At 37.5% G+C, this 11,437-nt stretch overlaps 1 protein-coding gene across 1 annotated transcript; it reads left to right on the top strand.

Moving 5' to 3' along the window:
- Positions 1–3,939: 3,939 nt before the first annotated feature.
- Positions 3,940–10,846, top strand: LOC103472675 (histone-lysine N-methyltransferase SETDB1-A-like). Its single transcript, XM_008422468.1, has 10 exons — positions 3,940–4,036; positions 5,287–5,470; positions 6,488–6,597; positions 6,703–7,602; positions 7,901–8,047; positions 8,321–8,522; positions 8,632–8,705; positions 9,761–9,951; positions 10,032–10,154; positions 10,254–10,846. The coding sequence occupies exons 2-9, from the start codon at positions 5,301–5,303 to the stop codon at positions 10,116–10,118; spliced, it is 1,881 nt and encodes a 626-aa protein (XP_008420690.1). The 5' UTR covers positions 3,940–4,036; positions 5,287–5,300; the 3' UTR covers positions 10,119–10,154; positions 10,254–10,846.
- Positions 10,847–11,437: the final 591 nt, after the last annotated feature.

Genomic DNA, 11,437 nt, shown 5'->3' with positions numbered 1-11,437 from the left:
GCCAATATCTTGTACTGATGATGGAGAGGGTCCAACCATTTGGTGGGACTCCCTGAACCAGTCTTTCACAATTTCAGCTTGATGAATATTGGCCTTGTCATCTTGTAATATTCCCCGTGTCATCAGGGAAGAGACAAAACATTGGTGGAATAATCTGGTCATTCAGTATATTCTGGTAATCTGCTGACCTCATAATTTTGCTCAACTTTGTCCTGACCCCCCCAGTAGCAACTCCAGATCATAGCATTGCCTCACGGCTTGTACAGGACACACTGGGCACGACGGCCATGTCACTTCGCCTGCCTCTCTTCTTGCCCTGATGTGCCCGTCGCTCTAGAAGAGGGTAAATCTGAACTCATCAGATTATATGACCTCCTTCCAGAGTCCAGTCTTTTTTGCTCTATTGCAAATTGAAGCCTTTCTCTCCAGTTTTTCTGACTGATTAGTGATTTTCTTATGGTGGTACAGCTGTTCAGTCCCAATTTTTGCATGGGAAAATATGCTTACTTTCACTATGAACCATGGCCCATAGTTACACAGTTTTTTTCTTCTTTGATTTGATATCAGTGATGTTTAAGTGATATCCCCCATCACAGTCATTGGTGACATTTCTTCTTAAAGATGATGCTTCCTCACTCTCCTTCCAATAAGTTCTTGGCCCAGTTTTAGCAGTTTCTGTAATCTCTTTAGCTGTTTTTTCCACTTGATTCAAACGATTTGACCCTTCTTAAACAGACTGACATGTTTTCCACAGCCAGAGGATACATCTTTCACTATGATAGTTCAAGAAACAAGCTACTCATTAAATCAGCGCTCTTAAATGATGTGTTGTCAGCAGAAAGATGCAGTAATTATCCAGCAAGGTATTTGCTTAGTTAAATCCAGTTGACAAAACTTTTTTTGGTCAGGCAGTGTTTGTATTAGACTATATATAGCTCCTTGTGAAAGATTACAGAAGAGCAAGCAACTCAAATATTAATATTCTAAGTGTTTTTATTCAAATGTGATTGCGTTTATTTTGAAAGTATATTTATTGCATAGTAACAATATGATTTGACAGTCACTTTTTAGATATTGATTGACACTTATTTTATCTGATTTAACTGAAAAGCCTGCATCCTTCATTTTTGTTATCTACTCAATCTTCCCTCTAATTGTCCCAAATGAACTATGAATGTTAATTGTTTATGTTGTCATAATTATTATTTTTTTGGTCCATTTGTGACTCTTCTTTTAAAATATTTTGTAATTTTGGTTCTTGGTCATTTTTGTTTACTCATCCTAATTTTCAAAGGCTGGCAATAAAACTAGTTTCTTACACAACTTGCCTCATGTTTTACTTTTTGATGAAAACTATTCTGGTGACTTTAATCTCAGCTGGGTGAAAATTGGGAATAAAGATGTTTTCAGATTTGAATTTCTTTATTTTCAGATCAATCCATTCTTGATCAAACCAATCTACTTCAATGTTCAAAAATAAATCTGACGGGGCATCAAATTTCACCTTACACCCCAGAGTATTTGTAAACATCAACAAACTTCTGTCATAGTTCTGGCTCCACTCTCAGGTTCTTGTACTTTTTTAAAATTGGACACCCGATCACGTCCAGATGTAGCATCCGACTCAAACAATGAGCCACAGATGAAATAAAATTGGTTAATAAGTTACGGAGCAACCCAGAACTTACCTGTATATGGGGCAGTGGTGGGAAGTAACGAAGTACAAGTACTTTAGTGTTTTGTTGGTACAAGTACTTCGTTACTTGTACTTCGTTACTGTACTTAAGTACAATTTTCGTGTATCTGTACTTAAGTAGATTTAATAATGGATACTTTCTACTTTTACTCCACTACATTTTACAGTATCTGTACTTTCTACTTTACTACATTTCTACAAACTGTCGCGTTACTCGTTACATCCAAGTCGCGTTGTGTTTTTTTTCCGTTAAAATGTGAAGTTCAGGGTCTTAAGGTGGCGCCGTAAAATCCGAGCAATAACGTGACTTAGTGTCTGTTGTCACCCATCGGCTCCACCTTTACTCGCACGCTGAGCTCCAAGACATGCGCAGTGGTTTCCTCTGAGCGGGAGTAATATAATAGTACTGAAGCGCTGCATAAATCATAAGATATGGCGACATGTAAAATCAGCAGCGCTTCGCTTTCACAGACGGTGGGACTTTGTCCAATTTTTAACGTCACTTGGACAGGTAAGCTCCGTGGACGTGATGCTAGCAAAGCTAGCTGTATTAACTGAGACACATGTTGCATCTGCGATGACTGTCATGTCGCAGATATGGGACAACGCTGTGACCAAAGTGCAATATTGTAATATGACATTCATGGACGATCTGATTCTTCTGGACGGATCTTGACTAAGTCCTATAGGACTGAAGCCTCACTGAGAGCCGTTCTTTGTTCTTGTAATGCTCTGCGTACACTGCAGTAGCTATTTTATTTCATTAAAATATCTTTATATTTAATTGGTGAATAAATAAAACAAGAACGTAGGAACACAGAGCATGCTCATTGCTCTTTGTTTTCGTCACCCGTCATGGTGGCAGACGTTGCAGCAGGAGGGAGGATGAGAACAGTCACGGTGCTCCTCCTGCTTGGTTACTTCTTGCTTATTGGGCCTTGGACAGTGTTCATAGTTGAGCGCTGTTAATTGCCATGTTTAATGGTGCAGACAATTATTTCTGACATTGGCAATATGGGCAACCGCACAGGGCGTTATTTCTTTAGGGATGGCAGGAAACCTCTGTGTATTGTGGCACAGAGATGAAAGCAAAACAGAATGAAGAAGAGTTTGAATTGATACTGATTAAATTTATTTCAGCTCTAAGTATTTAATATCTAGGTGGGAAAGTGAATCTTTCAGATCAATTTGAGAAGCAATTTTGATAGGTGCACTAAATTTTATTGTCATATAGCACGGGGTGCTGGTTTTGATTTGGTCTTGGGTTCAGTGGTCCAGACTACAACTCTGCTACGTGGCTCCTTGGTTCCATGTCCTCCTCTGCCAGTTGGATTTCTTTCAAGATAAATGTGTGGCAAAAAAAGTGAAGTTCATGTTATGTAAGACAGGAGACAGGATGTTTCCATCCCTGAAATTATGATGCATAGAATCATATATCTAAATCTAAACTATGTTACAGAATAAACACAATAAAAACATGCTTTATCTGTGGCATATGATCATATGATCGGTACACTTAATGATATTAGTGATTAGGTAATGCATTCAGCAAGTACTTTTACTTTTAATACTTAAGTATTTTTAAAAGCCAGTACKTTTTTACWTTTACTTAAGTAAAATGTTAATGTGGTACTTTGACTTTTACTTAAGTACATTTTTGTCTGTGTATTTGTACTTTTACTTAAGTACATTTTTTGAGTACTTTCTCCACCACTGATATGGGGGGTCCCAAACATGCATCATGACATTTTGGGATGAATACAGCAGGATAAACTTTGGCAATGATCCTGACCCCCAACTCCTTTTAAAAATAATGCACTATGCTTAAAAGTCTTATCTAAAATAAATTAAAAAAAATAAAGCTGCAACAAATGCCAATAAGACTAGAAATGAATTAATAAAAATAACGCAGATGCAACTAAATGTGACGAAAACATTGATGGTTTTGCTAAGTTTAGACTAAAATGAGAAATTAGAAGAAAACAAAACTAATGAAAGTGTGAGTGGTTGTAGTGTTTTTACTGACCAAAATTACCAAAAGAACATTAATATTGTACTCCTCGCAAAATAACTCAAATATAGTTTTGAGGCTTTCATTATTATTACGTTACCGTTGAAATTCCACTCATATACAGTAGGTGGCGGTATGCACCTTAAAGTTGCTTACGATCCGCCATTATACAAAAGAACATTCCCAACCAGGTGGTGGCGCCACCTCATCATTTGCCATGCAAAAGCGCTAGTTTTACTCCCTACTCCCTAAAGAAGAAGAAGCGGGGGGCGAAGAGGAAAGAGCAAGAGAGAAAGTTGCAGTTGACTTGTTGAAAAATATTTTTACTGGTAAGATGTCCACGTTGATGAAACTTATTAACATGACGTAACTGTATACATATGTTTGTATGGGTAGCGATTTAAATAGTTTCAGGCCAGATGTAAAATTTGGTTCAAGAAATGTTAGAAGCTGTACGCTCACGTAAAAAAAAATATTTTTCTCAATGGAAGGTTTCGATAGAGATACAGATGGTCAGACGGTTATTTACAGCATCTGATAAAGCAATGTTTTCTTTGTTTCGTCGACAGCATCCCTCGTTTACGATACAACAGCAGTCGACTCGCTTTGATTGGTTGGAGAGGTTTGGGGCTTTTAGCCCAAATGACATTTTATTAGAAGTTAATTCGAATCGAATATAAATATCATTCATTGGTCACATCAATGCAGGGGTCACATCATAAAGTTAAGTGCATATGCACACAAGGGTAAACAGTTTAAAAAGATAACAAACGTGTCTTGCATTTGTCTCCTACTACTTGCACTGGGGCACTCTTGAGTTGGAGCTGGCCTACGGAAAGCGCTCAGGGTCATACATGTGAGCGTTTCACGTATACGACGCGAGAACAATGCGTAAAGTAGGTTATGGGCCTTTCCAATGAGTTTATCTAACCGTTCCTTTCAGCTGCTGATGAGCTGCTGCTCTGATAAATTACACCACTAAAAACGAGGTGAGACCCACCTTAAAGTTGTAAAAAGATCTTATTTCCATTTCCATCTGGAAACTAAAGATTTTCCACATTCATCTTTGCAAAACACATTTATGACAAACTGGAACTCAATATTAATTTTATACCTTGTAACCCAATCTCAAATACTTTACAACCTCTTCCGTGTTTTCTCCCTGGATTATCCTGTGTTTAGCTTTGTCTCCCTTCCTACCGACTTTTTCCTCTGTGACAATATCCACACAGAATGATTCTGCCACTATCGTGTTTCGCTGTGCGGTCGGTGCTTTCAGGGAAGTGTAGGTTTACGGCTGTATTTATTCTGAGACTAAATAACATGCCAGTGAATTCTATTTACTAATGAAGTGACTTCAGATGGCATTTGGATAGACTTGATTCCACGTAAATCAGGATGAATGCAAGAAAATACCGTACTTTTACAACTTTCATTTGTTAAATAATGAGAATAATGAACAATTCAGTTTAACAGTTATGCACAACGTTGTGTTGAAGCCCATAAGATGGACAGGAAGGGAAACGGGAAGCTGTGTGGAGCACATGTTTATCTCACTTCTGTTCTTGTGATCCTTGAGTTGTTGCAGTGCGGATGGAGAGAAAAGAAAGAGAGATAAGCAAAGAAGAGCTCCAAAGCTGGATCAGAGATGAGGTTCACAAACCCAGGCTGCCCACTGCTGGCACTCTTATGAAATACCGGCTGCTGCAGTCTCTACTAGAAAGAAGGCAAACACAGGCAACCAGATTTTTAAAGCTCTGTCAGTAAGTATTGTCAATTTATGTCTTACTCGTATTGCTGCCATATTCTTGCACTCTTAAAAGACAGGTTCTCACAGAGACGTTGATGACATTTTTCACTGTGAATAAATTAGAACACGTTTTTGGATCTTGGCTAATTTGTTGTATCTTGTGAAACAAATAAAATTTTATTTTCTGGGGACACAAACTTGGTGACAAAGCTGATTCTGCAGTGACGAGTGCTTCTCTCATCCTCTTCTCCCTTGTTTTAGAGCATTAGCAACTTTGTTATTTTTTTTACTTATTGTTAGATTTATATCATAGTTGAACCTTTCTGGTGTGTCTCTGATGCAGCCTAATTTAATTTTTTAACAATTTTACTTCACCATTATCTTACCTTGCAAGTTGTTTTAGATCAAATTCTCGTTTCCAACGAGAACCTGTTAGGAAAACATCACATAAAACAATGTCATGAGAAGACAAACAAAACATACAACCATATTCAGACTGACTAAATGTACTATGTACACATTATAAATCAACAGTTTTTAAAAACGGGCACATTAATCATGTACTATAAATTTTACTGAACTCATTGGGGTTAACATACTGATGTTTAGTGGTTTTTTTGCTAGTTGAATTTTGATTGATGAAAGCAGAGGGGAGCTATTTGGAGATTAAAAAACAAGAATCTATAGTAGTGAACATAAAACTGTAGCTGTTTTGCTCTTTAAATTTGATTTCTCCTGAGTGGAGGATTATCTTCTACATGCTTACTGTGATCTGGTTTGTGGCAATTTGGAGTCTGTATACAGGAAAAAATGTGAATATAGAAGATATAATTTCATTTAATATGATGGATATTTTATGTTACCAATGTGATCAACTTTTAAGGGTGTTTAGACATTTTATGCATACTCAATATTCATTAGAAAACATCATCTGAACCAACTGGAGACTCTTCACTTCTTAAAAACTATATTCAGGGTGTAATTTCCTGCACTCTTTGTTTTGTTCATTTTATTTTCTGTTATATTTTAGGTCTGTTGTGACATTTGAGAACACTGTGAAGGAACTGTACTCTCAGTTGGGATGGGAGTACACAGACTTGGATTCAGACGGTGAGGACGGAGAAGAACCCACGAGCTGCAGTAAGAGAGAAATCAATCGCCTCATAGATTGAAACAATTGAGATTGAAACTGGGATTTGAATCCCACTGATTTGCTCCTTCTTTTTTTTTCCTTTTACTTTTTAGGGCGTACTTTACCATTTGTGTTTGTTTCTTCGGGGGATCGTATTCGCAGACCTTCAGCTTCCAGGGACTCAACTTCACAGTCACCAGTGTCAGAACTTGAAGAATGTCAGGAGGAAGTTGTTGTTCAAAAAAGCCTCTGTGTCGCTTTAGAAAAAGAACCTGTGGTGGTTTTGAGTAAACTTACAGATTCTGAGATTTCTGCCGCTATCCCATCTCTTTCGTCTGACTCTGACAGCGATAACGAGGATAATTTAAGCTCTCCGGAGTCAGATGCTCAGTGGGAACCAGAGAAAGAGGCGAGTGAGTCAGACTGTTCACTCTCAGATTTTAGTACTGGATCCAAAAAGAAGAGAAAAATTAATAAAAATGGACAAAAACATGCAAAGCTCAATCTGGCTTCCAAAAGAAGCAGAATATCTTCACCAGAGACCAGGAGGAGCAAGAGATCAACGACTACCGTCAAAAAACCCAAATACAAGGAGAGTGATGTGTCGGGATCGTCGAGCTTACCATCAACTTCAGATAGTGATGATTTAAGCGGCAAAGAAGATGCTGTAGCACTTCGGTCCCTCTCTACAAAACTAACGAGGTCCCTCACCAGAAAGACAATAAAGACATCCCGAACCACTGCAGCAGTTGCAACAAAAACGCAAGGGAAAACCACAGAGACGAGAGCTCAGCCCAGCACAGGAAACGCTACGTCTGAATCCGCCAAAACGTCGTCAACACAGCCATCCAAAACGCCGCCATCAACAACACAGCCATCCAAAACGCCGNCAACACAGCCATCCAAAACGCCGCCATCAACAACACAGCCATCCAAAACGCCGGTGTCAGCAAAAGAGTCGTCCAAAACAGTCAGTGTGGTCAAAACACTCACACCACCTGCAGAGACAAAAAGTAAGCCAGGAGCTGATCAAACACTCATATAATTTTATTATGTTTTATATTAAATTTATTACTGATTAAAATAGTTTATTTTGCATGCTCAGCATTATTGCATAACACTAAGGAAGAAAATTGTACATGTTATATTTCTAAACTGTTTTAGACAACAATGTGTCGGTTTCTTCCGACACATTGTTGTTGTAGAAGACGTAACCATTCTCGTACATTGTCATAATCTTCTCATATCTTAGATTTGCTAGTAACATTTTGTGCCTTTTTTTTTTTTTTTTTTCTTTTGCATTGACTGCAGACTTCTCTGCCAGCCAGCAGTCCTTTAAAAAGACCGTTGCTCCTCCAAGCGTGCCCAAACGAGAAATCGAAGTGAACATGAACGTCCTGGCGAAGAAGCAACATTTGTGCTGGCAACGAGGAAAAGTTGCAGAAATAGTAACAAAAGGCAAGACTTTATGGCTTTTATGCATGTCCAGCCTCCCTATAAAAACCGGCTAAAAAACACTTGTTTACAAAGGATTTGATGAGTTGGAGCCGAGTTTGCTGACTTGAAAATATAATTTTCTCTGTGGTGAGAAACTTTATGTTTAAATTTAAGATTCCTTCTGACATATTTTGGACAGTAGAAGAAATTGTCTCCTTTTTCCCAAACAGGTTTGTCCAAAGCAGCTTTAATTTGAGTCTCTTAAGTGTATTGCTGTGTTTCTTCTCATTTCAGAAGGTGGAAAGGTGAAATACAAGGTCAATTTTGAGGAGAAGGGTAAAATCCTTGTGTCCGGTCACCACCTCGCCTTTGACAACATGCCAAAGTTGGACGAGCTTTCTATAGGCTGTCGTGTGGTGGTCAAGATTTCAAACGAGAAAGTGGCATACAAGCCCGGCATAATGGCCGAGCTCCCTAGCCGAAAAAATCGCATGAGGTTTGAATCTTTCGCTGAACTTAAACCTTTATATAAAGCTAATTTCTTCTACTTTAAAGTGAACATAATTTCCTTCACCCATTTGATGAAAATGTTTGGTCTTTTCTAGGTTCCTGGTGTATATTGATGACCACACTCCCGTGTACGTTGGGTTGCCTGTGCTTCATCTGGTGTACAGACCATGTAAGTTTGTGTTAAGAAAATTAATAACTTATTGGCAAAAGATACTAAATAAAATTTTAGAAGTTGCAGGTGCAGAAAAAGAATCAGCGTTGTAATTCCCACTCCTGAGTATTTTGAATCAATTCAAAACAAATCTATTTTAAAATGTGCTTCAGTTGTGCATGTTTGCGGCTCGTATTTGTGAGTATCCCTCACATCGTCTCGCCCACCGTGTGTTATTTTGAATTATTCTTTGATATATATATATATATATTTTTTTTTATTTAAGAAAAAGACAAGCAACTAAGCTAATACTGGTAGTAATAATTTCATGCACAAACCTATTTTTTGTTTAAATGTGAACTGAGCTTGGAACCTCATAGAATTGTTTTAAATAAATGTTTTATTTGTTTTACAATCTTTTCCTCCTCTTGGTGAACTAAATTAAACTGAATCTCAAGACGGTTTGAATAGAAAAATTGGTTTCTGAATTAGAAATAGTTTCTGGATCAAATCGACTCACTAGTCGGTGAAAGATTCACACTTCTACTTTGAATTGATTTAAAATGTTGATCCAATTATACCTGAACAATGTACAAAAGCCCCTTATATCAATGAACTTTAAAATAAAAAAAGAAAGCTACTGCTTTCCATATTATAATCCATATTATATATGAGTCCAGAAAAAAAATTAATATGTGGCTGCATTTTATTTTCCGAAATAAACATCCTATAATATTGGAAGTTAAAACTTATAATATGGGAATAATGTGTTGTTCTACTGGTACATTATTTCACTTGTAGCTAGTACTTTTTCATCAATATTAAGGAATTACTGACTTAAAACAAGCTCCTATTTCTTTCTGAAAAGTTATTTGTACTAGAAACTAGACCAAAGTACTTGATAAAGTTCTGTTTTTGTAGTGCAATATGAAATATTGTTATGATACCATTTCCAAATCCAACTGAATATAGAAATTGTGTGCCAATCTTGAAGTATAACTCAAATTATTCACTTTTTTGTACACAGCATCTGTCGTCTTACCATCACAAAAACTGTGTATCTTTTTTGACAGTGGACAACCCTTTAGACGACATTCCTGATGAAATTCACAGGACCTTCATGAAGGACTATCTGAAAGACTGGCCTTACCCACCGCAGACCCAGTACAAAGTTGGACAGGTTATAAAGGCTGACTATGAAGGTGTCATGCAGAAGTGTGAGATCACGGCTGTTGACTGCAGCTTGGTTGAGGTCATTTTTGAGGTTAGTTGACGTTTATTAAGTACTTTTGATCATGTTTTTCCTTTTGAGCGCAAGATGTTTCTGTTCATTTCCATCTTCAGAGTGATAAACACAAGGAGTGGCTCTACCGAGGCTCGCTGCGTCTGGAACATATGGTCATTATGAGGCACAGCATGTTCAAGAAGTAGGCTGCGGAATCGGCGAAGAAACCTCGTTAGTCACTGGTAAAATTATTTATTTTAGATCATTCAAACTTAGGAATTGATCGCAATGATGTATTACGATAAGCCGAATTCTGTTACTCGTTTTGTTTTGCTCTGTAGGATCATTAAAATCAACACATTAGGTTGAGAAAAACCATGTCTGAAAAGGGGAACAGCGTACTTTCTGCTGGCGCTCCCAGCTCCTGGTGGAAACGCTGCAGTGGTTTTCCAAAATTCCTCTGGCATTATGTGACTTTGGCTGTTCCACTTGCAGCTTTTCTTGAGTCATCTGAGAGTTTGGGCCGTTAAGGAAGCTAAATTCACATTAAGCTAATACATTTTTGAAACCACATTGTCGAAGTGACACAACTGCGTCTGTAGATTGGAATAGTATCATCGATCTTCTGAATGTTCTACCTCATTTAAATAGCAGAGAACTCGTTATTTTTCTAAAAGACAGTTATTTCTATTCAATTGCAAATGCTTTTTTTTTTTTTTTAAACCTTCTTGTGTGGTCTGTATTGTTAAATAAAAACCATCTTGTTTTTTGTGTGGTACAGGGTCTGTAAAAAATGTTCAACCCCTTGGATGTTTTATCTGTGATTGCTTTAACAAATCAATCCAAATCTGCCATTTTTCACAAGAAATGATTTCTTTATTGTCAAAGTGAACATTTCTACGAAATGATTATAATAAAAATATTTGACATAGAATGAGTGATTTCATAAATATTCACCCCCCCCTTAAAGTGACTGACCTAAATCAATAGAGGTCCAGAAAGTTGCTGCTAACAGTCTCGCAGTAAGTGGAATGGAGATCAGTGCAGTGAATGAGTCCCAAGTGACTTGCATAAAAACTCCTATGTGTGGAAAGTTCATTCAATGGTTAAAGAGTATTCCTGGCTACCATTGCAACATGAAGACTAAAGAACACTCCAAATAAATCAGAGAAAATGTTATTGATGAGTGTAAGCTAAGGGATGGATACAAAACAATTTCTAAAGCACCAAATATACCCTGTAGTTCAGTTAAATTCATCATTAAACATTGTAAGGAACATAACGCCGTTATACACTGTGCAAGAAGGAGACCTACGACTACAGTAGAAGGAGTTGCAATACTCTACAACATCTATTGCCTGAGTTGTTCACCATTTAAAGCTTTATGGGAGAGTGGCAATGAGAAAGCTGCTGATAAAGAAAACCCATAAGACTTGACTAGAATTTGCCAAATTATTTGAGGGAGACTCCATAGTCAAGTGGAGGATGGTTCTTTGATCCTATGAGATCAAAGGCGAACCACCTT

The sequence above is a fragment of the Poecilia reticulata genome, linkage group LG11, assembly GCF_000633615.1.
Source record: "Poecilia reticulata strain Guanapo linkage group LG11, Guppy_female_1.0+MT, whole genome shotgun sequence".
In the NCBI taxonomy this organism is placed as follows: Eukaryota; Metazoa; Chordata; class Actinopteri; order Cyprinodontiformes; family Poeciliidae; genus Poecilia; species Poecilia reticulata.
This window is presented reverse-complemented; position numbering and strand designations above follow the sequence as displayed.